Genomic DNA, 27,385 nt, shown 5'->3' with positions numbered 1-27,385 from the left:
TTCGAACGTCTCGATAAACTCCGGATATTTTCTTCGAAATTATCAACTGATGCGTTAAATTGGCCGTATTTCTGGTTCGATGATCCAAATGAATTATTTCGGCAGGATGATCCTGATGAAAATCGAACTGAGCAAGCCAGAAATATGGAATAAAATTCAAAAGGGGGAATTTGCCTTGTGCCAAAACCACGTTAATTTTATTCACTCCAAAATGTTTTGATTTGCCACACCCTTCTGTCCAGAACATTTCAATTTGGACTAGTGAAAGTTTGAATCATTCGATGATTACTGAAACAACGAATTTTTTTGGTCGAGTGGTGAACTTTTCATCCTTACTTATCTAAATAGCAAATCTCACTAAGAATTATAGCAAAAAGAAATATACCTAAAAACGAATCTAACTAGAAATGATTCCAACTAAAAGCAAATCCTCCTGAAAACGTATTTACCTAAAAATGGACTTAGTTAGAAACGAGCCAATCTAAAAATGAATCCATCTGAGATCTTCCTAAAAACTTATATGTACCCAAAAGCAAATCTATCTAAAAACATCCCTTAGAGCAAATTAACCCCATAAAAATCTACACAAAATCAAATGAACCTAAAAATGTATCTAACTGAAAACGAAGCTAAAAACGTTTTCTCAAGGGTGGATTGGTACTCTTCAATCCCCCTATCTGTGCGTCGTGAAAACCCGCTATTGGCATAAGATATCGTGCGATTTTCGGTGGCAACTCGTAATAGATTCACCATTCTGAATAACTGAATATTTCGGCGCACGAATTTTCCAGTACATCTGCACCCCCGCGTGTCGTTCGTTACCCCTGGGATCTAGATAATTGGGGAAACATACAAGCAACAAAAATAATTCATAACTCTTCGGATCCAGCACCATGGAAAATATCGAACTTGCGTATAGCAAACGTCGTCTGATCAGCTGTTAGCGTAAACTTTCGTTTTGATACGTCACGGAACATGTTAAATCGCACGTTAACAATGACATCTTCCATTATTCATCGGGAAAATTGATATCGGGGCAGCATGTTCGATCATTCGAACGAAAAAAAAATTATCTTTTCACTGACGAGACTAGACACCCGTAGGAAGGGGTCAACGGAGAAGTCAACGTAGTTTGGAGCAACCCCCCAAAAGATATCGATTACCGCGGCAGTTTGAAGGTGGAGGGGAAAGTGGATGCGTCGTTACAGATATGTAGTTCCACAATTTGGAGGTTATATTAAGGTATGATCTAATCCTGAGCTTAAATGAACAACTGTGTTTATACAAACTTTCTGGCTTCTTTTCACTGTGGGGATGAATCGTTCCCGAAAAGTTTACTGCGCGATACTTCGGTTTTGTTGTTGTTTTAACGGACTGTCGTAACAGCTGAAGAGTTTCATTTTCCGATTGCTTTATTTCTAAAATTGAAGGAAATATCATCATTCACTCTTCCCGGTGATAATCATTTTATGATTTTATGAATATAACAGTTCGAATTTTTTTCATTGTTGTTGTTTTCTTCGTCTTGGAGTCCTCAACTTCTGGTGTTGACACAATAAAAATAATTCTGCGAAATTAGGAATGGGTTTCCCCCGGAAAAAATGTGAATTTTCAAAAAGTATTAACTCGGTTAAGTAGGTATTGTTTTGATGCATGTCCCCAGTAAATAAGAGCACATTTTATCTGTTTGAGAATCAGTGAATGTGTAGGTACGAATTTACTACTATCGCTATTAAACTTCTTCGGATTTTGTTCAGGAATAAATAAAAACATTCAATCAATCATCGTACGATTCCAAACTAAACATAGATAGTTGCAAAATGGCGAATGCGATCATTGAAATATAACTGATAAATTTTTGAGGAATCCAGATGTTTCTACCAACAAATCTGTATCTTACTGAAGTATTCTTCATTGAATGATATGAGGAGATGAAAATTGATTGTCTTCTAATGTGTGGAACATTAGTCAAAATTCGAAGTCTATAATCTAACACCAAATCATTTTTTATATTGATCATTTATAGTATTTTATTTTGTTCTTCCTTCAGAAGGATATTCTGAAAAATAAAACTGAAATTATTCGATGTCAATCCTTCAAATAAATAATCCCTTATTAACGATTCAGAAAAACTCAAAATGTGACAAACTTTCGTCTTCTTGTTCAAATTCATTAGAGGATGAATAGTTCGATACCATGTTCGGCTCAAAATTCGAAAATTACAGACATTTAGGCCATATTGGTTACGAGGAAAATGCTCGGAAAAACAGCTAATGGATCTGGTGCCCACCCCATCATAACTGAATATAATAATTCGAGGAAACATGAACGTTCCTTTGTTGATCAAAATTCACCACTGATGGACGTATTCATATAACAAAATTTTGACAATACATCTTTGGTTTGATTTGATGATACATTAAAATTATCAGTGATATTATATGGACGCTTTTACATAATGAATTGTGAAATTATCAGATAAATCATGTGGCTTTCAATGCAAACAATGTGGTGCTTTTATAGGAATTATAGTTCTCATATTTCCAGCTTTGGAATAGTCAAGTTCGAATTGAACAAAAAAATGACATATCCATCATGATAATATCTGGTATCTGATACAGGATGAACCACGTGAAACGCAGCTGGTAGAAATAAAACAAAATATATAAGAGAATGAAAAGTCCCAACCAATAAAATTTCAAATCTAAGCTCATTTCTTCAGAACCGACAACAATTCGGTGTGACAAACCGCAGGATATCTGCATAAATATCAGGCACGCATGTACAAAGAATAATACCGTATTTTCATTATGCGCCCTCGCTTTGGATAAACACCGTCGTGACCTTTCCGTGTATTGGAATGAAATAGAGAAAGAACAATGTGATCGATACAAAATAAGAGAGGAAACTCTGGAACAAGGACAACGGAATATACACTGTACGTCCTTGGATGGACTATGCCAAACTTAATAAAATCTTATTCGAGTCAGAAGCGTTTAGGGCGTAAAATACTTCCGTGTGTCGCATTCAATATACCAGGAAATCTAAAATTGGGTATTTCGTCGCCCAATAATAGCTGTAATAATCCTTCACTGAATAAATAACAGAGATCCATTCAAGTGTTTCAAAACTAATCAAGAGGAAGTAGAAGAACGGGGAAATAATCATTAATTTCCATCAGAAACCTAACAAGGAATCGGATTTAGAAAAAAGAAACAAGTCATTCACAAATCTCAATCAGAATCAGCTTTCGCTGATAGATTTACATATTTCACATTCAGATCATACGTCTTTGAATCCATTTCGATCCTCAAAGTCAAACACCCCCAATGATTACTATGTATCCCCTTCAACGAGAATCATTGACAGGAATCCACGTTCATTCCAAATGGTTTCTGGTTTCGGTTGCTGGTATTGTTCAAATATCACGAATTTCTGTCATGACTCCCTCAATAATTAGCCTAATTGGGTCTCATCTAATTTCCATTTCGAGGAAGGATTTGATCCGACATAGTTGTTGCAAACTGTGGCATGGGGCTGTTACCGACATAACTCCAACATAGCTCGGTATGCTCGCATGGATAGTTTGATTAACATAATTCCGCGAATGACTTCATTACTGAGCATCTGGATAATTTCAAATTCGACATGAATGAAGCGGGTTCAGAGCGGCTTCCGAGGCTTTACTCTCATTAAAGGATGTTTATACAGACAGAGTACACACTGTGCCATGGATTCACTTCATCCGACACTTTCCCTACAGGGTGGAACATGTGCTTGAATTGTACGTGTTCTAGCAGTGTCTGAATGCATAGAAACAAATGTAAGAAAATATTATAGACATCCTTAGCTTGCTTCGAATGAAAACTGAGCAAAACTTCATACAATTTGTATTACGAAGAAGGGATGGTGACAAAATGGCGAATGGGCCTGTTCCTAAATTGCATGCAATATTTAAATATTGCTCAATAGTTATATCTCATGACAAGGTAGAGTAGGATGGCAATTAGGAAACATAGAGTGGTTAGAAGGAGGCATTGGACGGTTTTTCCTTTGATGATTAGGAAGATAATGAAATAAGGGTATGTAAATGGGGAAGTTATTGTTTTATGGCAATAACAACTAGGAACCTCTTGCGATTTAACAACTTATGCTGTAGGAAGAGTTTATTTCTAAAAAGGCAAACTAAGATAGTGGCAAATTTTCTTCACTGCTTCCAGAAAAGATTTCCATCGGAAGTAAAATGAAAATATTAAAATTCTATCGACAAAGTATGATCAGAAAGTGTAGCATTACAAGGAAAGGACGTTCAAATAAACTTTTATGGAATAAGCAGGATTCTCATTTACATTTTTCTTCCTACTTATCCATTTTAGTTGAATAACAATGATAACAATAGTGCACGTTCAATAATCTCAAGAAATCAATTTGATTCACCGTTAAAACCAAAGATATTACAATATCTTTGGTTAAAACTGTTTGCAAGATATTCTAATATCACCGATATTAAAGTTTCGATTAAAATTCGTATTGCCTCAGGTGCTGTTGAAAAATTAAGGAAAAGAAAAAACTCTTTGTTGGAATAATTTTATTGGTCTTTGTCTTCATTAATTCTGGTTGGCAATTCAGAGAAATGAACAACATAACTCTGAATCTCAATCTTCCTCGTCAGTATTATTGTTTTTTTTCTATTTTTTTCAGTCAGCGTTCCATGTTTCTTTTTTTCAACCCTGAAAAAAGCTGTCATGAATATTGGGTTGGGTATTTCGATACAATAAGACTCGATAAAAACAGTTGTTCATTCTCACATTATTTCCTTCTCTATAATTTCCTTCAAAATGAATTTTGTAGACTTTCAAAGGACTACAATGGTTAGTGAGTTCGTTTCTGATATTCTCAGACGATGATACCGTTTTTCTTCAGTGGAAATTTATCTCAACGTATTCCACCTGAACTGCCATCAAACTCAGATGCATGAAATACGATAATTATGAAGCTCCATCAGCAGTGTTCACACCATCAACTTCACGGGGATGAAACCACGCTGCCGCAACACCCCGCACCGAGAAATTTCCACTATTGTATCAGATTACATCGTCGAGATCTCCATTCAGAAATGCTGAAATTAAAAAAAGGGGGAGATTTCTCCCGGGAGCGAACCTGAAACCTGGAGAATTGAAAATAAAATAGGTAGTCCGCATTCCCGCTTAGAGGGTGCATTGAGCGAGATAACCAACCTTCAAATTAGGTCAGATGAATGAACATTGTATAGGATTTGATTCCCGCTACCCTCGAACACTGAAGAGTTCCTTTCCAGTCCTCGAATCGGGATTGATTTATTTTCATGTCGAATACGTCCAATAAGCCTACTGGTGATCCTTGGAAAAAATTGGATATCTAGCCAATTTAGAATGAATCATCCCGGGGATTGCTAGTGGAGACAGACCCAAGAGAATTCGCCCATTTTGATACTGCAAAAATGAATTAACTCATAAAATACAACATAGAGAAATACATGAGTGGAAATATTCAACACAAATATCTTAAACAAAAATGTCTTTATGAATTCAGTTAAAATAATCAGACTTGCTGCAAATGCAGGTATTACTTTGTATATAGCCCAAAGCTCGAAGAAAAAGTGAAGCTGAAATACATTTCCAATATTCAAACTGTTCAGTAAAAATCGAAACGAATTTCATCATAATAATATAGATTATAGAGGCTCAAGCTAAAAGTTCACAATCTGAATAATTATTTCGAATCCCTTAACCCTTCAGTTCGAATAGGCACGTGATAAAAATTTCAAATTTAAGGGAAAATTGCTTGTGTGAGTACTTAAAAAGGGTTCAGTGTGTATATCCCTATAGGTATATTAGTATACATGTTATTTTCCCTGTACCATTAAGTTATGAAAAGGAAGAACTTTGTCTCAGAGCTGGATAAAATTCAATTGGATCATTTTCAGGGTATCGTGGGGGCCTAGGAGTGAAAAGAAATGTCCGTCGTCTCCGACTCATTTTCCGAAGAGGAGCGAAGCTTATTCCGTCCATTCACAAGAGAGTCGTTGGCAGTTATACAAGCTCGAATCGCAGAAGAACATGCTAAACAGAAGGAGCTCGAAAAGAAAAGAGCTGAGGGAGAGGTAAGCCCATCCATTGATCTTGCCCTTTTACGATTTCCTTTGACGGGAATGCTCCTATTTTCGTTTGAAATTCGACCAGAATGAACACTTGGAAAAACTGAAAAAAAAAACAATTTCATTATTTACGGTCGAAAGTATGTGTTGCATAGCAGAATTCCCCAAATTTGGATATCAGACTTGTTCGAAAGTGGAATATGACTCTCAAACTCCTGAAAAATAAACAAAAAATTAGAGAAACATCTCCAATTAAATTGAAAGTTTATAATTGATGATAACGGTTAAAAATTTCTACAAATTCACTACAAGGATAGGGCGTAGATGTGGGATACGTGTTATATACCTGCATTTTCAAACGAGTTATAGTCATTTCGCAAATTAGATTTTTTAATAAAGATAATTGATACACTCCCACTGAGTGTTTTCGTGATGATCAATCGTAGATGGATTGCCATTTTACCAGGAAATATTTCTGATGTAATACAGCACAGTTATGACAAAAGATTTCTCGGCAGAGTATACTGAATGGTGATTTACCACGTGGCATTTTTCTAGTTAACATAAGTAGGTTAGAAAGATGTTATGTTCATGTTAAATATAAATCTTTATTACAGACCGGCTTTGGACGGGGGACAAAGAAAAAAGAAGTAAGATTTTACAGTGAAAATGGCCACAGAAACATGCTTTCTAGTTGATGAATGCCTCTGACGATGTCTATATGAATCGAAATTTATAAAATTGTACGAATCTTCGAATGCTATCGTCAGTCGCATACTGAATTACCTAGCTATAATTTTTCTCTGTAGATGATTAGATGGCCGCATTTTGCTTTTCACCCTTGAATTTCGGACTGATGCGTTTAGGCCTTTCACAATCGCAAAAATATGAAAATCATTGTAATTTAAACAAGAGCTCACCACGATGGGGTTGTCCATTGATCCAGCCTGCTCAAAGTGGAAGACTGGAGATTTTTCGGTTGGTTGGATGAAAGATCAATCTAGAAAGTTTAAAAAAAAATTGATTTTTCAACATTTTTTATACAGTTTGGTAACAGTCACTTTTAAAATATATGTTAATCCCATCTTGATATGCACATGAAGGATTCAACCTATCTACTGAAAAAAAAAGCATATTAATATTATCACAACAGAACACTCACTTATGACAAAGCCTGCCCAAACAAAAAATGATTCGAATCAATCAAAACATTAAAACTTAAAAATGATAAACCCCACAATTGTAAGTACTGATGAAAAAATAATAGATATAGACAATAGTTCATATTTTTGCATGAGCATTGGATAATCACAAACACATATATTTTATTGTCTGGAGCATTTTTCAATCATGAATTCATTTCCCATACTGGATCGTTTGAATTTGTGAATCGAAGATATCAACAGTTATTGCACCATGAACAGCTTACTTTTGAAAAGTTAAGGAAATGTAGTTACGCTTAATGCCAATCAAACATGAGTCGAAGATATCCCAAGAATTATTTTGATTCAATTGCACACTAAGAGCACACACATACACCTACCACTACAATATTCTTCATTTGAATAAGTTAAAATTAGTAGTGCACAGACGCTAAAAATATTTCAGCTTTCTATGAATGAGCTGCAAATCAAATTGTGAATAATCAGAAACAACTTCAATGAAAACAATATAACAAAAAAAAAACAAGAATTGAGGTAATTGTAAAACATAACAAAATATTTAGTATAGAGAACATTTTTTTGCTACAATTGTAGCTTCATACTTTAGAGATCTTCGTGAGTTTCTGCTCATTAACCCATTATGTACCCGTGATGCCATACGGCACAACAATCTGTAGTCCGTTTATTTATGTCTGTGTGCCATGATTCGCGGGCTATTGTATTTGTTCACGTTCGAACACGTTCTTGAAAGGTTCAACCTCACTTGATAATTGAAAAACGCAACAAGAAATGAAAATAATAAGAGACTGAGATGTGCTTTGGAAAGGTGCACATCTCAAACACGCATGGGATGCCAAAAATGTGGTGTGGGACTGTGTTTAGACTGTTTTGCGAATTACCACACCCAGTGATATGTCTGAAATATGATTTTTTTTTAACAAACCCATTCAATAAATATATTTCCCATCTAATAATAAATTCTACTTTGTGTTTCTGGCGAGATTCATTTCATTCCCACCTTCTCGAAACCCGGTACTCTCTTAGTACCCGTGATGCCATATGGCACGTTTATAAAACCTTCAATATCAACGCGGAGGATTGGCTAGGATCTTTTTAAATATTTTTCTCAGTCACATGTCACCGAAAACACGAAATCAGCGAAGTTTCACAAAAAAATTCGATGAAAAATAGTTCTGGGACTTAATGGGTTAATGGTTCATATTCCCGATATTGACAGTTATTTTATGGGTTGGGAGGGTTGAGAAATAAAAATGAAACACTTAACTTCAACTAACATTTATTTCTATACAACAATATTCTCGAAACACACTCACAGCTCCACCTAATTACTCTTTCTACTACTGAAGGACCTGAAATATCGATTTGCTTTTTCGAAATCATCAAAATGGTGTAATCAAGCACATTTCCCTCTAATGCAGAGGTGATTTATTCAGAAATTAGGACAAATGACCAAACGAGATGGTTGAATAACTACATAGCTAGCAAAAAAATCGACAGATTGCCCTGGTTGAAAAAATAATGCACAGAGGATTTTTACCAGAATTCGTTTTACTCTATAACCCAAAAACACATTGTTCATCAGTAGGGATACACAACGAAAGGTCATGAATCATCTTCATGGTGTTCAAGAAGCATTTGCTACTCAATTCATTGCATGGAAATGCCTTAGAACGTTTGGTTCGATGATTATGCTGCAGGTTGAAATCATTATGCCTGTATCACACGTGTATGAAGGGAGAAGTTCACGACTTCATATGATACATACACAGAGAGGAACGTTTGAATTCATTATTTGAGCATACGTTTTATGTACTGTTGAAGTGCCTGCGGTGGGGTTGAAGTGTACATAGAAATATGCAACTATTGTAATGAAAAATCGGTTTCACACAGATTCGGTATGAAGACGAGGACGAAGATGAAGGGCCACAGCCCGACCCGACCTTGGAACAGGGCTTGCCACTACCAGTACGTTTGCACGGGAGTTTTCCACCGGAACTGGCGAGCACACCACTTGAAGACATCGATCCTTTTTACCACAACCAAATGGTGAGTTTGCCAACGTGCGATATCTTTACACCAACAATCTAATTCTCCTTTCAGACTTTCGTAGTAATTAGTAAAGGAAAGGATATATTCCGATTCAGCGCAACAAATGCTATGTGGATGCTTAATCCATTCAATCCTATACGCCGGGTAGCAATTTATATTTTAGTGCATCCTTTGTTTTCTCTATTCATCATCACCACCATCCTTGTCAACTGCATCCTCATGATAATGCCCACGACACCGACTGTTGAATCAACCGAGTAAGTACCAGCCATTTTCTACTCTTCAACTGATCGGTATATGTACATGATTCGTGAAATTGCAACACAGGAATCCTTCTTTCGTCTAAACTGCAGCCAATTCTTGAAAGGCAGGGATGTGTGAGACTCCCTGTATCACTGTATCCCTGTATGTGGTATAGGGTTATTGCAAAAATTACTTTCATTCCTTCTACCCTAAAGGGGGTGTTTTATTGTGGGAATAACATGGCAAATCCCAAATAATGGTCGACCTATCTGAAAATTTTTCTATTTGCCTAGTTTATGTGGTTTTTTGATATTTGGATATTCCAAAGCAAGAATACCAATTTGTAGACTATTTTGCCGTGTTAAACACGTTGCCCAGGGTACACCACGGGGAGGCAGTCTACACTGTACCCCAATTATTCTTCAATTGCAAAAAATTTAAACCCCATGCATTCTTTTGATATGATGGCTGTGCCACAAAAGGAGATAGGTCAAACTCGAACAGAACACCGACTTGAGGATTAATGTGTTGCGATTTCATCGAATATTTGAATTTGACACGCCAAAGTAACATTACGGTAAAAAAATATGCTGATAAGTGAACAACCTTCAATAGTGAATTTTTTTGCAATCAAGCTCATAATGCAACTACATACTGACTCTCTACCCAAGTAATGAGAAAACTCTTGGTTCACTATTTCCAAAGTCTTTGAAATATCGTTACTATTCCAGTCAGAAGAGAAGGAAAAATGTATAACTGGAGCAAACCTCGAATGGGTTTCGCAAAATTAAAACACTTATATCTCAATAGCTAGGTGAACTGAGCTCATACAGTCAAAATGGTCTGAAAGGCTGTATTTTAGCCCAATCTTAATCTACTATAGTCATAGCCCCAAAATGAATGGATGGAATACAAGAACTGGAGGATCACTCTTCACTTTGGAAATAATGAACCAGATATTATGTCAAATATTTCCTACATCAGGTTGAACCCTTAAAAAAACTCGAAAACGTAACCAACAATTAGAATATTGCAAATTTTCAACAGGAAACAAATTACTGCTTATCTTCTATAGTTTTAGAGATGTCCCTGGATACTCTGGCCACATTTTCGATTGTAGGGTAATTTTTAAATTAGTTTCTAATTCAGCCAACGAGTAGTTCTTTGTCTGCATGAATGTTATGTTTTTCAGGGTGATATTTACTGGTATTTATACATTCGAGTCAGCAGTCAAGGTGATGGCCAGAGGTTTTATACTTCAACCGTTCACCTACCTTAGAGATGCATGGAACTGGCTAGACTTCGTAGTCATAGCTTTAGCGTGAGTAGCTTAGTAGACATAGACTCTAGTGTTGAGGATCTTATCTGAGTAGTTTGATTATCTTCACATATTGACTCTCAACTGAATGCATAACACATCTATGAAGAATTTCTTAGGAACAGTATTTTACACGTACTTCGCTATTCAAAAATTCCCAGCTACGAAGCTATCTGAAAATGAAAATAATGTAGAATATCACACAAAAACAAATCTTAAATTGATATTCAAAGAACAACACTCTCAAATATTTCAACACTCTCTATTCGATTATAACTTGAAATAATAGCGAACAAAATGTATAGCAACGAAAATTGTTTTTTCAGAAAATAAGTTCTTGCGCGAGTATTGTTGCATAGTTTCCTTTCTTATAGCCTGAAGAGTTAAAAAAATGATCACTTAGCACTTGATTATGTTTACGAAACTAATTGATAAAGAGAAAGACATGTGAGTTCATTGTGATTGCTATTTCTTCTTCCATTACGTAGATGTACTAATTGTAAGTAGTGAGATAAATAGAAATTCGATTCTCTACCCAAAAATATTTAGAATAGATAGATAGAATCTTTGATGATTAAAAACTGTTAGATTGATGTAATGAATAGAATACGCTGAGTAGATTCCCATCTGAGAAATAGTAATATTTTGACATGCGATTATGGATAATAATGCATTCATAAAAATCAAATTTAAAGTTAAATATTATTGAGGATTTTCTTGCTGTTGTTGCTTTTTAGTTGAAATTCAAATTGAAACCTTCACGAAGCATTCAAATGAATCGTTGGTTGATATTTACAGCTATGTTACTATGGGCATAGACCTCGGAAATCTTGCTGCCTTGAGAACTTTTAGGGTACTGAGAGCCTTGAAAACTGTTGCCATAGTTCCAGGTAAATGATAGATTTTAAAAGATTATCAAGGAAGTATTATGGTTTAAGGAACACATATTACAATTTTCACTTTTAATCCCAAAATGCTTTCTTGACAATTCAATGGTATCAGTGCAACATAGGGGGAAGGTTTAGTACATACGACGTGGATTTTCAGGTCTCAAAACCATCGTTGGTGCTGTCATTGAATCAGTAAAAAATCTACGAGATGTGATAATTTTAACGATGTTTTCCCTTTCTGTTTTCGCGCTTATGGGTTTGCAAATTTATATGGGAGTCCTGACGCAGAAATGTATAAAAAATTTTCCAATGGATGGCTCCTGGGGAAATCTCACTGATGAAAATTGGGACAGATTCATGTCGAACGAAAGTAAGTGCATATCTATTCGAGGGTTTTCCCGAAATTCAACACGAATTTTTCAGCAAATTGGTACTTCGACGAAGTGAAAGGGGAGATACCATTATGCGGGAATTCTTCAGGAGCCGGGTAAGACGTGACTTTCCACTGTTTAATCGCAAAATGACCGTTTGGTGGTTTCAGACAATGCAAACCAGGATACACATGTTTACAAGGTTATGGAGACAACCCAAATTATGGTTACACAAGTTTTGACACGTTCGGTTGGGCTTTCCTTTCTGCCTTCAGACTTATGACTCAGGATTATTGGGAGAATTTATATCAACTGGTCAGTAGGCCCCTATTTCTCTTCTGGTTCAGGCTAGATTTACATACTACAGGGTTCTCCAACTGGAGGTTTTAGCAAAATTTTCACCACTCGATCAATACCCATTTGAACGATACAATTTTTTAAATATGAACCCTTGTTGGAAAGCCCTGAGAGGACAGCTTATCTAAGATGGATGCGCTTCAAATATTCCGATTTCAGGTTCTGCGATCAGCTGGGCCTTGGCACATGTTGTTCTTCATCGTGATCATATTCTTAGGTTCGTTCTATTTGGTTAACCTGATTTTGGCCATCGTCGCCATGTCTTACGACGAGTTACAAAAGAAGGCCGAAGAGGAGGAAGCTGCCGAGGAGGAGGCTATAAGGGTAAGCCGGAACTCCTGTCGAAGGTGGGTACTGATTCATTACGACCATATATTCTAGGAAGCCGAGAACAAAGCACAAGAAAAGGCTAACAGGGCTGGAGCAAGAGCGGCGGCTGCGCAACAGGCAGCGGACGATGCGGCTGCTGCAGCTGCAGCCGCAGCGGCCGGCTTCATAAAATCACCCTCCGACTTCTCGGACCACAGTTACGAGCTCTTCGTCGGCCAGGAGAAGGGCTACGACGACAACAACAAGGAAAGAATAAGCATAAGATCCGAAGGATTAGATTCTGTGAGTGAACAAAGAAGAATCCCTACCAATCCAAACAAGATGCGGAAAGTCAGCGCTGTAAGTGTCCTGATATTTATTGAAAACTAATTCTTCGAACGACCTCTTTCGTTTCATACAAAAAAAAAAAACAGTAATACGAAAAAAAGGTACATGTCGAATGCGAAAATAAAGATCATGACAATTATGGTGTTCAGACTTTCAAGGTTCAACATTGGTTGGTCGGATCGATATTGAACCGTATCAGGGATTCAAAATGATTTTCCGCACTGAAAATTTTCGGACCTCGGTCTGGATTCACTTCTGTACACTATGACAGCAATGAAATAGTTTTCGAAGAATAGCCTTGCACGAGCCTCCATGCCTCCGTTCCAAATTACAAGCCTATAGAAGACTCAATATTTATTAGCAATACTAAGACTACTCCGCCTGTCTGTGGTGCTTCACACTCTATTCTGTAACTTTCACTCTTCCCATTCCTGTGCCTTTTTGATAGTTGAATGAGGCAAACTTGTTCTATACGCAGGCAAGCCTAAGTCTTCCAGGCTCTCCATTCAATCTTCGACGTGGTTCACGAGGTAGTCACCAGTTTACCATGAGAAGTAATAGAAGAATGGTAGCGCCACCAAGTGATCGAAAGCCTTTAGTTTTGTCAACATACCTGGATGCACAAGAACATTTGCCTTATGCCGATGACTCCAATGCCGTCACACCCATGAGTGAAGAAAATGGTGCTATGGTCGTTCCATTATATTACACGAATCTTGGTACGTAAACCCATTCGCGATTTAGGGCGGTCTTATAATCTGATACTTTTGTTTTCCACGAATGAACAGGCTCTCGCCATTCTTCTTATACCTCGCATGCGTCACGAATGTCATATACCTCTCATGGCGATTTACTTGGAGGTTTCGGAAGTAACGGCAAGGTCATGACGAAGGAAAGTCAACTCAGGGGTCGATCTAAAAGGAATGGACCTACCTCTACTAACAATTACACGGAGCTCGCTCAGAAAACACACCGGGGAGATTATGTAAGTAATTTTACGCTAACCGCGCATGTCCTAACCTAACTTCCTACCATAAGACTCCTTTCACACCGTCCGGCGCGATGTGATGAATCATTATCGGGTTCTCTTCGGCTAAAAACCCGATGGTATGGTGTGGAAGGAGCCTAAGACAAGGTTTTCCTATTCATTCGTCCGAATTACAGGATGGACCAACTGGGCAGCTGTGTGAAAATAAGCTGAAAGACAATCCATTTGTTGATTCCTCCCAACAGCAAACCATGGTTGATATGAAAGGTAAGAAGATATTGAACGATACACCTTGGAAATTTCTTGACGGTTTGGATATTATGTTGTTCACAGATGTTATGGTCCTGAATGATATTATCGAGCAAGCTGCTGGACAGCAAAGCGTCGCTAGTGAGCACGGAGGTAAGGAAACGATTCCATTCGTAATATTTAAGACTTTCAAACTCATACACACCATCGTAAATTGCTTCAATCTAGTAATATTAATTAGAAACTGCACAACCTCATATATCAATGTTTTGCTGAAAATTAACAATTGTGTCCATTATTCAAAACTTTTTCCGAGGCCATAACCATAAGGTAACAATAAATTAATGGTCAGTATCTTCCTTGTAACTCTCAAAAGCACTTAATCATGGCTTTTGAAGCACCCCCAATCAAAGAATTCAAGCTTCAGAGGCGTGGTCAAAAAATACATTTCCTGAAAGAAATAACGATCCCTAATATTGAAATTATAGTAATGTCTTTTTGATCACACCTTGATTGATATGTAGTTTATTCTCAAGTAGGCAATGAGAGGATCTTCATCCATTCAATAATTAGAGTGTAACGAAAGATATTTTGTCGAAGATGTTGGGGATACTTTCATCTATTATACATCATAACTAAGTCTATATTCAATCTCTTTTGCACATAACTGTTCCAAATAATCTGCGCATAACAGTAATTGATGTAAATTCGTGCATCAATATTTCTTGCAGCCAAATCTGATCAATATAATTCTCATCGATTTAAATCTTCAATTATCAACCTGCCAACTATTGAATTCGACGAATACTTCCTTGAAGCAATGACATCCAGTGCCAAAATGTGGCGGTTCCATTATTATTCTCAAAACAGATCAAATCGACGAATGAAGATTAGTGGAAGAGGTTGAGCTTAATAGATCAAAGTTGAAAAAAGCAATTCCGATGGTGTTTAAGAATATTTCCTCTCATTTTATAGTAGAAAGCTGTTATGAATTGAAATCTTGATATTCTACCGAAAAAGATGAAGTTACTTGATGTATTTTTCCACCAACCAAAAGTTTCTCACCATTTTATAAACTGCTTCACCTTTTTCATAGGGAACGTCGGTTGTGTAATCATTCTCTTTCACATTTCTGTTCGAATATAGGTCATTCTGAATATCAAGACAGCTTTTTCCATAGAACCTATGAGCAACGTCTCAACCATCGTTTGAGAACACCCTCATCTTTCCTTGCACAAAAATCTCTTTCCACAAAGAGTGTGTCAACTTCACGTTTACTAATATTTCGTACAGTTTCTGTTTATTATTTCTCAGCCAAAGATGACGATGAGGAAGAAGAGCCTACGTTCAGAGAACGTTTTCTAGAGACAGCAATCAAGATTATCGATATGTTTTGCGTTTGGGACTGTTGTTGGTGTTGGCTACAGATTCAGAAATATGTAGCACTTGTTGTTTTCGATCCATTTGTTGAACTTTTCATCACACTCTGCATTGTCGTGAACACACTATTTATGGCGCTGGATCACCATGATATGGACAAAGATCTTGACAAGGCACTGAAGAGTGGTAACTATGTAAGCTATATTATCTTGGATAGATCTCGTACCGTCTTATTTATCCTATCTGTTTTTACAGTTCTTCACAGCCACGTTCATGATTGAAGCGACGATGAAACTGATAGCTATGAGTCCGAAATATTATTTTCAAGAGGGATGGAACATATTTGATTTCATCATCGTAGCTCTATCCTTGCTGGAACTGGGTCTGGAAGGTGTTCAGGGTTTGTCCGTATTGCGTTCGTTCAGATTGGTACGTAGAGCCAAATGTATAGGGTGGTCAAGGTGTTCTATTCACTCCTGCATTTTCAGCTGAGGGTCTTCAAACTGGCGAAGTCCTGGCCAACCCTCAATTTACTTATTTCCATCATGGGAAGAACGATGGGTGCTTTAGGTAATCTAACATTCGTGCTGTGCATTATTATTTTCATCTTTGCCGTCATGGGTATGCAGTTATTTGGTAAAAACTATACAGGTGAGGGAATGCGAATGTTGCAAGTAGTACCAGTGAGAACATTATTGAAATAATTGGTTATTCAGTAAGAATTTTTTTGGTAATAAGTGGTTGTTTGTAGATAATATGGATAGATTTCCTGACGGGGATCTTCCAAGATGGAATTTCACCGATTTCATGCATTCTTTCATGATAGTATTCAGGGTGTTATGTGGAGAATGGATAGAATCTATGTGGGATTGTATGCTAGTAGGAGATGTATCTTGTATACCTTTTTTCCTTGCTACCGTTGTTATCGGAAATCTTGTGGTATGTATAAGTATCGAACATTATTTTTCTCTACCGTTGTCTGATTTCAGGTGCTCAACCTTTTCTTAGCCTTGCTTTTGAGTAATTTTGGATCGTCCAATCTATCGGCACCTACCGCTGATAACGACACAAATAAAATAGCAGAGGCCTTTGACAGAATCGGTCGGTTTATAGGATGGATCAAGGGTAGCGTTTCACATATCGCAAAAGTGATAAGGTTCAAGCTTACGAATCAAATAAGTGATCAGCCTCCAGGTGAGGGACCATCCAACAGTTGGAAACAAGGTTTTTATCCAACAATAAGATAGTTGGTTTTGCTTGTTGCCGAAACGTAGTGCTTAATTTTTACGCATTCATACTCACACTAGCATGCCCTCGATAGGCTACTTCCCAATTATTGCTCGTATCGAGCAAAACCTCCACTATCAATTTGTCGCTTCGCTTCACTTCATCGCCACATTTTTTAATTTCAGACATCTATCGTAGCTTATTGCAGCTTTAGAATTTTAATTTACAGAGCACTTTTTGCAAATGGACAGAATATTTGTGGTCATTGTTCAGTGACGCTATGACCTCTTCTAATCGTTGTTAAATAATAATGATTTCCATAGATAGATCGAACTGTTGGATAGACATTTACTCTTCATGAATTAACATATGCACTTTGTCCTAATAAGGCGTAATTTAGATCTCATTATTTGTAAAATTGACACTTACATTGTCAATCAGTTATACTAAGTGACATTGAAATAAGAACACCCAGTAAGGGTCGAAATATTTTAATAATTTACGGTATACATATGTTTGCCGGGCTTAGATGAGTCAAATATCACAAACGGACAATCAGAATCGAGTTTGCCCTGAGAGGTAGTATCCTAGGTAACCTGGACCTCATCACCATAGACAGCCAAAGACCGTAAAGCATGGGATAAATTGAGTAATCATCTTCCACTCCTTATATCCCATCAGAAATGCTCATATGGGTGAAAAATCAATGGGTCAATTGCCCATTGAGCATTATGGGACTCCCACCACACTTTCCAGGATAATGTTCGTTCCTGCTGCATTTTCGGTGGAAGACAAATCTGTCCGAGTTGAAGAGCAGATGTTTTCCAGACTACTATGGTAGGCTTTTGAAGGCCCGCACATCGTAGCTCTCCGGGAAAGCGTACGGTCCAACGTCTAGGAATAAATATGCGGTCGTATCGAGCCGTTCTAGATGTCCGAAGCTCGACAGGGCTGTCGACCGAAAGTTATTAAAACATTCCTATACCTGGACGTATTTTTATTGAGTCTCACTTAGTATACTCCATCTAGAATAATGATTGGACATATTTCAGATGTAGATACTCTTCGATTCCGTTTAGACGAAACGAATTATTTCATCCTAATAAATTATTTTAGATGCGAGAGATGGGGTTCTCGAAATGTCTGGTGATGAGATTCTGGCCGATGGTATGATATTTAAAAATAAGAAAAGCACAAAAGATCGGTTGGAAGTAACCATCGGAGATGGCATGGAGTTCACCATTCACGGTAATAGGAAATATTTAACGGAAATTCAACCATAACTTATTGTTTTTCCATAGGTGATTCGAAGACGAACTTTAGGAAAGGCAAAAACAATATCAATAATAAAATGAAAGCAATAGGTAATTCCATTTTAGAGCATGGCGATTTATTCGCCAATTTAGACGACGATGAAATCAGTATCAAATCGTATGGGAGTCATAAGCACAGGTTCAAAGAAGAAAGTCATAAGGGCAGTGCAGATGTACTGGACGATCACGAGGAGAAAAGAGATGCTTGTAAGGAAGAATTGGGCATCGAAGAAGGTGAAACCCTCCACATAAATCTTTCTTCGACTAAACTCATTACTTCCAGACCCAGACGAAGAAGAATGCGACTGCGAGGGTCCCCTAGACGAAGACCTTATAATAGATGCAGCAACGGAAGACATCATACTGGACGAATATTCAGCAGACTGCTTCCCGGAAAACTGCTACAAACGATTCCCATTCTTGGCAGGTGACGAGGATTCGCCATTCTGGCAAGGATGGGCGAATCTGAGGTTCAAAACGTTCGAATTGATCGAGAATACGTATTTCGAGACGGCTGTCATAACGATGATCCTACTCAGCAGTTTGGCGTTAGCGTTAGAAGATGTACATTTACAGCACAGGCCTATACTACAAGATATTCTTTATTATATGGATAGGATTTTCACCGTTATATTTTTCTTCGAGATGTTGATAAAATGGCTTGCGCTGGGTTTCCAGAAATACTTCACGAACGCATGGTGCTGGCTGGATTTTATAATTGTTATGGTGAGTCATCTTTGATCCTGTCGAATGATTTGGCATACATCGAGTTCGATTTCAGGTATCGTTAATAAACTTCGTGGCATCTCTTTGCGGGGCTGGAGGTATTCAGGCATTCAAAACAATGAGGACACTCAGAGCTTTGAGGCCGTTGCGCGCCATGTCAAGGATGCAAGGTATGAGGGTGGTGGTGAACGCTTTGGTACAAGCCATACCATCCATCTTCAATGTGCTGTTGGTGTGCTTGATATTCTGGCTAATATTTGCCATCATGGGAGTACAGCTTTTTGCAGGGAAATATTTCAAGGTCAGCTTAAAATTTATTACTTTCCTATCGTGTAGCCTTTACGCTTTATTCTTTTGAAACATGAAGGTTTTCTATAATCCTGTTATTTTTTTCAGTGCGTTGATGCGAATAAATCCTCATTGAGCTACGAGATTATTCCAGACTACAACGCATGCGTGGCAGAAAATTACACTTGGCTCAATTCACCAATGAACTTCGATCATGTCGGAAAGGCATACTTGTGCCTGTTTCAAGTAGCCACTTTCAAAGGATGGATACAAATCATGAACGATGCTATAGATTCTAGAGAAGTGAGAGTTCAATGCCACCCATATCCGAATATAACTAATCCAATCAATTTTCCAGGCCTTAAAACAACCAATCAGAGAAACCAATATTTATATGTACCTGTATTTTGTATTTTTCATCATATTTGGCTCGTTCTTCACTCTCAACCTGTTCATAGGAGTAATCATCGATAACTTCAACGAGCAGAAGAAAAAGATAAGTATCTGTTTGCCACTTTTGTCCCTATATAACGTGAGCTAGAAATTCCTGACGAAATGTTATTTTTTACGCAGGAGGATCGCTGGAGATGTTCATGACTGAAGATCAGAAAAAGTACTACAATGCGATGAAGAAAATGGGTTCGAAGAAACCGATGAAGGCTATACCGAGGCCTCGGGTAGGTTTAAGATTTTTTCTTATCGATTCTGAAGATACTGAGCTCAATTTTACTTTTTCAGTGGAGGCCACAAGCCATCGTGTTCGAAATAGTGACAAACAAGAAGTTCGACATGATCATAATGTTGTTCATTGGACTGAACATGTTGACCATGACAATGGATCACTACCAGCAAGAGCTCACATTCACAAGGGTGCTGGACGCACTAAACATGATATTTATAGTTATTTTCAGTACCGAGTGCCTCATGAAAATATTCGCTCTTCGTTATCATTATTTTACGGAACCATGGAACTTATTCGATTTAGTAGTTGTGATTTTATCAATATTAGGACTGGTACTGAGTGACTTGATAGAGAAATATTTTGTGTCTCCTACATTGTTGAGAGTGGTTCGTGTAGCGAAGGTCGGACGTGTTTTGCGATTGGTAAAAGGGGCAAAGGGCATCCGCACACTGCTTTTTGCACTAGCCATGTCACTGCCTGCACTGTTTAACATATGTTTACTACTGTTCCTGGTCATGTTCATTTTCGCCATTTTCGGGATGTCTTTCTTCATGAACGTGAAGGACAAGAGTGGACTCGACGACGTCTACAACTTCAAGACTTTCGGACAATCCATGATCCTCCTATTTCAGGTAATAATCCATCAATTTAAATAAGCACAATGTTGGTCAGAATAATAAAATGTCATCGTTTGGGGTGGGTAGACCCTCCAAATTTCATACGCATGTCCATCTTATCAAAAATCATGGAAATATTCCAACTTGCCCATTTTTTCCATTTTAATAGTCCGTTTGTTTGTTTATCCCTACTTAACAAAGAAGGGAAGAATGGGATAAGGAATGCACTACTCAAAATTTCAAACTTAATACCATTAAATGGTACAAAGGTGGTTCAAAAACCACAAACGGGGCTGGACCTGGAATAAACAGGGTAAGCACCAAGGAAACCCTATCGTTAGGCTCATAAGGACATGAACCTGGAAAGAAACTATCAAGGATGTGACATAGTGATCCATTCTGATAGTCAAACTCCTATGTCATGGACCCAAAGCTGATATAGGAGTGCCGAAGGAAACTTAATTAAATAGGCAAGAAAAACAAGGTCTCTTTAGACTGGGTTTATGGTCACTCTGGAAACGAGAAGGCCAGAAAGGGAACATAAACGCTATCTACAGGCCCAGAGCCATTCTGGAGCACAGGAGAATGCACCTATAAGAAAAAGTTTCTTAAGGTGGAAGAAACCAGAAGATAAACACTCTCGAGGAATCTTCCAGGGCTAGATCATTCCAAAATTTCCTTTGGGTTTTTTAAACTGCAAGATCCAAGAAGTATTTGGATCTGAGTGAGAATAAGTAACGCCTCCTCACTGGATTGCTCAGAGGACATTGTCACCTTATCAAGCCTGCGCAAGCAATGTCTTGGGCGAGAAAATTATAGGAAGGATGAGGGTGTAGCCTCATTGAAGCCCTCAGAACCTGAAGTTCATTGGAACTCTGGAGAGCTGTTGATGGTGCAGTTGTGCAGCTCTGATGGGAGGCTCAATAGACCTTTAGGGCGCAGTGGAATGTACCAAACTGTAACTATACATAACTCCTGAACTAGATGTCCGATTTTGATGGGGATTTCACTTGTATGAGGGAATTTATTCGATTAGGTTTAAAATTCTTGTAGGGAACTTCTTAAATTCTTATCTGGTACTAAAATGTCTAAACGTGTTTACAGATGTCCACGTCGGCGGGTTGGGACGGAGTCCTGGACGGCATAATAAACGAAGAGGACTGCAAGCTGCCAGACAACGAGATAGGCGAAACCGGGAACTGCGGAAACTCAACAATAGGCATCGCTTTCCTCCTCAGTTACCTCGTGATCTCGTTCTTGATCGTCATCAACATGTACATCGCGGTGATATTGGAGAACTACTCCCAGGCGACGGAGGACGTGCAGGAGGGTTTGACAGACGACGACTACGACATGTACTACGAAATATGGCAACAGTTCGATCCGGATGGGACTCAATACATACGTTACGATCAACTGTCCGACTTTCTTGACGTGCTCGAGCCGCCCTTGCAAATCCACAAGCCGAACAAGTACAAAATTGTCTCGATGGATATACCGATTTGCAAGGGCGACCTCATGTTCTGTGTAGATATACTAGACGCCCTTACCAAAGACTTCTTCGCACGTAAGGGCAATGCGATCGAAGAGACTGCCGAATTAAATGAAGTGCAATCCAAACCCAACGAGCAGGGCTACGAGCCCGTCAGCTCGACGTGCTGGAGGCAGAGGGAAGAATACTGCGCCAGGCTGATACAGAACGCCTGGCGCAAGCATAAGCAGAACCGGGGCGAAGGGCCGACAAGTCGGTCCGACGACTCTGGAGCCGACACCAAGTCCGAGGGCGAAGGAGAGGTGGGAGGTCGCCAGACCGCCGTCCTCGTCGAGAGCGACGGCTTCGTCACAAAAAACGGCCACAAAGTCGTGCTACACAGTAGGACTCCAAGTATCAGCTCCCGTTCTGCTGATGTTTGAGAAAGGCCTCGCCCCTCCCTGACCTTCTCTTAGCCAGGTCTATACACCCAAGTGACCACAGAATAGTTTATCCTGGACAAATTTGTATCATTTTATACATCGAATATGTGCAATACTACATATACCCTTTTAGCGTTGTGTTGTTTTTCAATTGAGTCGCGAATTCGTCCAAGATAAATTGTGGCTTCAGTTTGTGCTGTGTAGTTTGATGAAGAAGATATCAGTCATTTCTATGAAGTTGACGCCTGGCTTAAGGTGAAACATTTCAACGGGTTCACTTCGACTGACAAGCAAATTATACGCAGATCGGAAACTCCTAATCTTTCTGCCGTTGAAAATTCACTCAAAACAAAAGGACCCGCCTATAACGAGGCCACGAGCAACTAGTATAAAGAGCTCAGCATGAAGCCAGTTCGCTATATGTTGTGCTCGTTATACCAGTTGCTCCTCATAGGCTTCTATGAGCTTAAATCGTAGAAAAAGTAAAAAAACCAACTGGAATTACATTCACAAAGTAACTCGAGAAGTTACCGCTTATCTGTTGTACCCGTTATATGCGGATCCTGCTGTATTTTTTTTTTAATCGGGGTATACGATCTGGATTTGTGTCTTATATCACGAACTAGCAAATGTTAGTCTGTTTTTCATTGAGCCAGGCGTCGAGATCACCGAGACAGTTAAATTTATTAGTAACCATCACCTCTACACGAACACAACCATATTGTTTCTCATTCATGAAACGCTGCTCATTTCCAGACTTCGTTTCGATTCATTTTCGAAAATTAATCCAGTCGAGCAGCGGCAAAATATATCGCAGATGAATCCATTAATTCCCGATCTTATTCACTCGTTTCAATGAAATTCATACACCTTTTTTCGGCCGTTTCAGAATGAGTTGTTTGCATACAGTGAATACTAGGGATGTGAAAGTCAATTCTTTTTTTATTGCTTTGAATTTTTTGCGTGGACAAAAAATATTTTGTACATATACACTATTTGTCATCTTATTCCACTATGTCGGATGAATAAACTCTCGATGTTGGGGGGGAAACGGTGCAGTCGTGGTTGGAAAAACGAAGAATGCGATGGATCAAACAGTTCCCAAGTATTTCCATAAGTTTTTCTTTTCCGATCGCGGGTTAATGCACCGTTTTCTCACTTGGCATTGAGTTATCAATATTACATATTCAACACAACTCAGAGATAGAGCACAACATTAAAGCAATTTTGAAGAGGACTGATAAATTTATGTCTAATTGTATGATAGTTATGGTGCTTTATTAAAATGCTATTATATATTAAAGCTATCTTCACTTACTACATGTATCGCATGACGGAAGGAGGGGCGAAAGAAAATGCAAATTTATCAAATTGTATGCCTACCACAATAGTTATTCACACAGTGTTATGCGTGACATTTTTCAAATAACTGCTAGCACAACCTCAGAACTATAAAGACGTGTGCTTAAATTTATTTCAGCATTCGATGAGGTGAACACCAACAAGCACAAATCATTTTTTGGATATGATCGCATTTGTAGCAACACAGAAACTGACAGACGCCTTAACTATAACTCCATTTCCATTAACAAAAAAAAAAAAATGTCACTCATATATTTTCAGAATTATTTAAGCGTATTTGTGCAATGTTCATATCGATCTTTTCACGCCCCTGTTGTTCAATATTTTCGGTGGCGATACAAATTTTAATAGTTTTCCATTTATTGGTTGTTGAGAGAAGTGCTATTGTTCCCAGATAGCATATTTCGCATGAGTTTTCTACAATTTGACTTAGCAAAAGAAGCAGCTCGATGGAATCCGAAACCCATACAACCCCTTAGGTTGTGTTAAACAATTTTGTTTGTTAGAAAAACTTGGGGGGCTAGAAAACAAGTTCCAAGCTCCAAAAGTTCAATTCACACCTCATTTAAACTTAAATATTGTGCTGATGTATAAAGCAATCGGGGTTACTGTAGCATTCGATGTATCAATAAGAAATTCATCCACCAAAACCTAGGTGATTCTTCCAGAATGTTGGATAAAGTGAATCATAAATGTGAAAATTTCATCTAATGCGACAGTAACTGAATTTATAATCATATTATTTCATTAATTTTTTCTTCGTCATAATAAATGAGTGATAAATAATCACGAACATTATATAAACTATTACGAATTCCGATATTAAATCATCCAAGTCTTATGTAATTCGCAAGAAATATTCTACAGTAATTGGCGATAGATCATTAATGAATGTAAATAAGAGCATGTTCAATTGTTATAGAAATATTAGTTCAAATGGATTTCTTATGAAACCTGAACTTTGATGGGAAGAATTCAATTGAAGCTTTTCAATGACTGTGATTTTTTAGTGAATTACAATTTTATACATATGTTCAGCCTTGATATTGCTTTGTTAGGATTGCGTTAAGAATACAAAACCTTGAAAGGAAATGTGTTTTCTTCTCTTCGGATATTTTCAGGTTGTAGATCAAGAACAGCTTCTGATACGAGCTAATCATTAATATGTAGGATAAATATTGGAATATTGAAACTGAAGGATGTTTCTTGTTTATTTGAGAGCATAGAAGCTGCTTTTCTATTATTTTTAGGTAATTCTGAAAGATTTTCAACTTTCTTTTAAATGTACTCATTTCCTATAGGAATTTTTGTTGATAGGAAATTTATAACCTGTTGTTGTTTTACTGAATCTCGATAATTTTAATAGTGTTATTCTTTTTGTGTTAACTTAAAAAATAACAAATATTTCAAACTACATGGTGCTGTGAAAATTTTTTATGTGTTATATATGAATTCTATATAATGGTCATTACTAATTTCACTGGAAGGCTTGAAGTAGTACATGACCTTTGATTCATGAACAATGTTATTCTTTTTGAGTAGGTATTAAAAATGGAAATTCAGGGGAGAACCAACAATTAATCAACAATAACTTCCAGAAAGTGTTATCCCTAGCAATTATTGCTATGATATAGCAGTCGAATTGAGAAAAAATTTCGAAGACATTGTATTATGTACCACTGTGTAAATGAATTTGCAATCGCTCAATTGTATTTCCAATTTGAAGCAATTCATAGTTTTCGATTTACGTTAAAATCTTTCCGTACAAACATTACATGGTGGTACATACGTCACATGTTTGAATTTTTGCTGATTCTGTACAATACGACAATTTTAGCTGAAAGACTAGAATAATATCAACTTGAGACATTTTCATATTATATCGAATCTAGATTGCTTCAGCTATTTTTGTCACCCAATAAATTTTTCTCAGCTATAAGGAGGAGAATGTCAAACGAAAGGGTAGCTTGGTGAAAATGAAATTTTTAATATTCTTTCAATTCACTTATGAGCACATTATATAAAATTAATCTGTAAGAATTCGTATCTGATCTGCAATGTAAAGACTTCAAGCTTTATATTTTTCAGTTGGGAGGAAACTTTTGAAAACAGTTAAGATATTGATTCAGCTGTACTCTTGAATATGATAGAACCAAGAAGGAGAAATGATCTTCAAGCTTATTAACTCTTCTGATCAACGGGGAATTAATGTTTCCCATGCTAATTCATAATGAAAATTTGAATCATATTCAAGAGTATTAATGAAAAAGCCGTTTTATCAACCTAAGAGATATTTTACGAAAGATGAAAGATACAGAGGTGCCTTTCGATGATGAACTTTAAAATAATATAATCGAAGTTTATTTTTCAGGCTCATAAGACAAATTTTTGGTTAATATCAAGGAGAAACCACTGTTAGCAACTGAAAAGAATAATTCATATAGAATCTTCTTTATGCTTAATGAAATTGAAAAATCAGTTCCTTATCTAGCGTCCCACTTATAATTTTTAAGTCGATTTTAATGATAAGGAGAACACTGTACCCAGGCTTTCAATCAATATATTCGATCATTTTGGGTAAATATCCCGTCCTACCCCCATAGGGGATTAAGGGCTAGTTTTGGAAGGAAAATGTGAAAAATTACCTCAGAAGTGATGATCTTATGTCGAAAGAGCACCCCTGCTCAGTTCATCACTTCTCTGAATCCATCCCCTCAGAATACTGCGATTAATTTAGATGAATATCGATACACCTCCTTTGTTGAAAGAATTATTCCATTGCGTTTTGAAGCGTCCATTCGTAAATCTAAAAAAAAATGGCTATGAAACTAAAGCTATTCACCCAAAAACACAAAGTTAACATTCTGCACATGTCTGTATTTGTGCTTTTTCATATTTTGCATACGATTTCACTTGTGAGGAATATGTAGATATATGTGTGACGTGGACATAACATTATATCTACCATTCAAAAAGAAAATTTATTCATGTAATATAATGAAAAACAATAGTATTACGACATACATACATATAATTTTTCTAAGCAATCGTTGTTTTTAGGGGTAGCTATTGATATATTTAAGATTTAGTTTATAAGCTTTGCGAAGAATTAAAGCGATTTCGATTTAACTGCTCATTATTCCTCCCCAATCATTCCTCAAGTTTCAAAGGAAAAAATTTTATTCTAGAACAATTAACAATTGAAAAAACATCAGAAAATCTTATTCAAAACAGCAACAACCTACTATGATACAAATATGCAGCCACTTATTCACATTTTTCCAAAAGATTTTCTCTCCATGGCAAAAAAGGATTGCTAGTATTGATTGTTTCCCCTTCGTTCACTTCCTGTTATCATATTTGCAAAATTATACTGAAAAAAATTAATAAATATTAATAAAAAACACAATCCATATTATTCCATAGAAAAAAGA

At 37.2% G+C, this 27,385-nt stretch overlaps 1 protein-coding gene and 1 long non-coding RNA gene across 7 annotated transcripts; one reads left to right on the top strand and one right to left on the bottom strand.

Moving 5' to 3' along the window:
• Positions 1 to 4,801: 4,801 nt before the first annotated feature.
• On the bottom strand, positions 4,802 to 7,927 carry LOC123321859. 3 transcript variants are annotated; one of them, XR_006538958.1, is made up of 4 exons: positions 7,057 to 7,927; positions 5,900 to 6,351; positions 5,238 to 5,471; positions 4,802 to 5,167 (listed from the first exon to the last, which is right to left on the bottom strand). It is a non-coding gene; the product is annotated as an uncharacterized LOC123321859 (long non-coding RNA). The 3 variants fall into 3 exon arrangements; XR_006538957.1 differs by having other exon boundaries at positions 5,238 to 6,351; XR_006538959.1 differs by having other exon boundaries at positions 5,238 to 6,239.
• LOC123321857 (sodium channel protein para) lies at positions 5,996 to 27,080 on the top strand. 4 transcript variants are annotated; one of them, XM_044909639.1, is made up of 29 exons: positions 5,996 to 6,142; positions 6,754 to 6,786; positions 9,211 to 9,366; positions 9,421 to 9,626; positions 10,805 to 10,933; positions 11,729 to 11,820; positions 11,978 to 12,190; positions 12,244 to 12,307; positions 12,362 to 12,506; positions 12,708 to 12,872; positions 12,930 to 13,160; positions 13,684 to 13,924; positions 13,994 to 14,190; positions 14,370 to 14,460; positions 14,527 to 14,595; positions 15,736 to 16,016; positions 16,078 to 16,251; positions 16,311 to 16,473; positions 16,574 to 16,761; positions 16,812 to 17,016; positions 18,166 to 18,297; positions 18,351 to 18,596; positions 18,646 to 19,088; positions 19,144 to 19,389; positions 19,485 to 19,679; positions 19,735 to 19,872; positions 19,946 to 20,053; positions 20,115 to 20,690; positions 21,780 to 27,080. In XM_044909639.1, exons 1-29 carry the CDS (start codon positions 5,996 to 5,998, stop codon positions 22,587 to 22,589), a joined length of 6,084 nt encoding a protein of 2,027 aa, XP_044765574.1. In that variant the 3' UTR covers positions 22,590 to 27,080. The 4 variants fall into 4 exon arrangements, with proteins under 4 accessions (XP_044765574.1, XP_044765573.1, XP_044765572.1 ...); XM_044909638.1 differs by having other exon boundaries at positions 12,930 to 13,217; XM_044909637.1 differs by having other exon boundaries at positions 12,930 to 13,217; positions 16,812 to 17,046.
• Positions 27,081 to 27,385: the final 305 nt, after the last annotated feature.

The sequence above is a fragment of the Coccinella septempunctata genome, chromosome X (genome assembly GCF_907165205.1).
Source record: "Coccinella septempunctata chromosome X, icCocSept1.1, whole genome shotgun sequence".
NCBI lineage: Eukaryota > Metazoa > Arthropoda > Insecta > Coleoptera > Coccinellidae > Coccinella > Coccinella septempunctata.
Note: the sequence above shows the minus strand (reverse complement) of the source record. Positions and strands in the feature narration are given on the sequence as shown.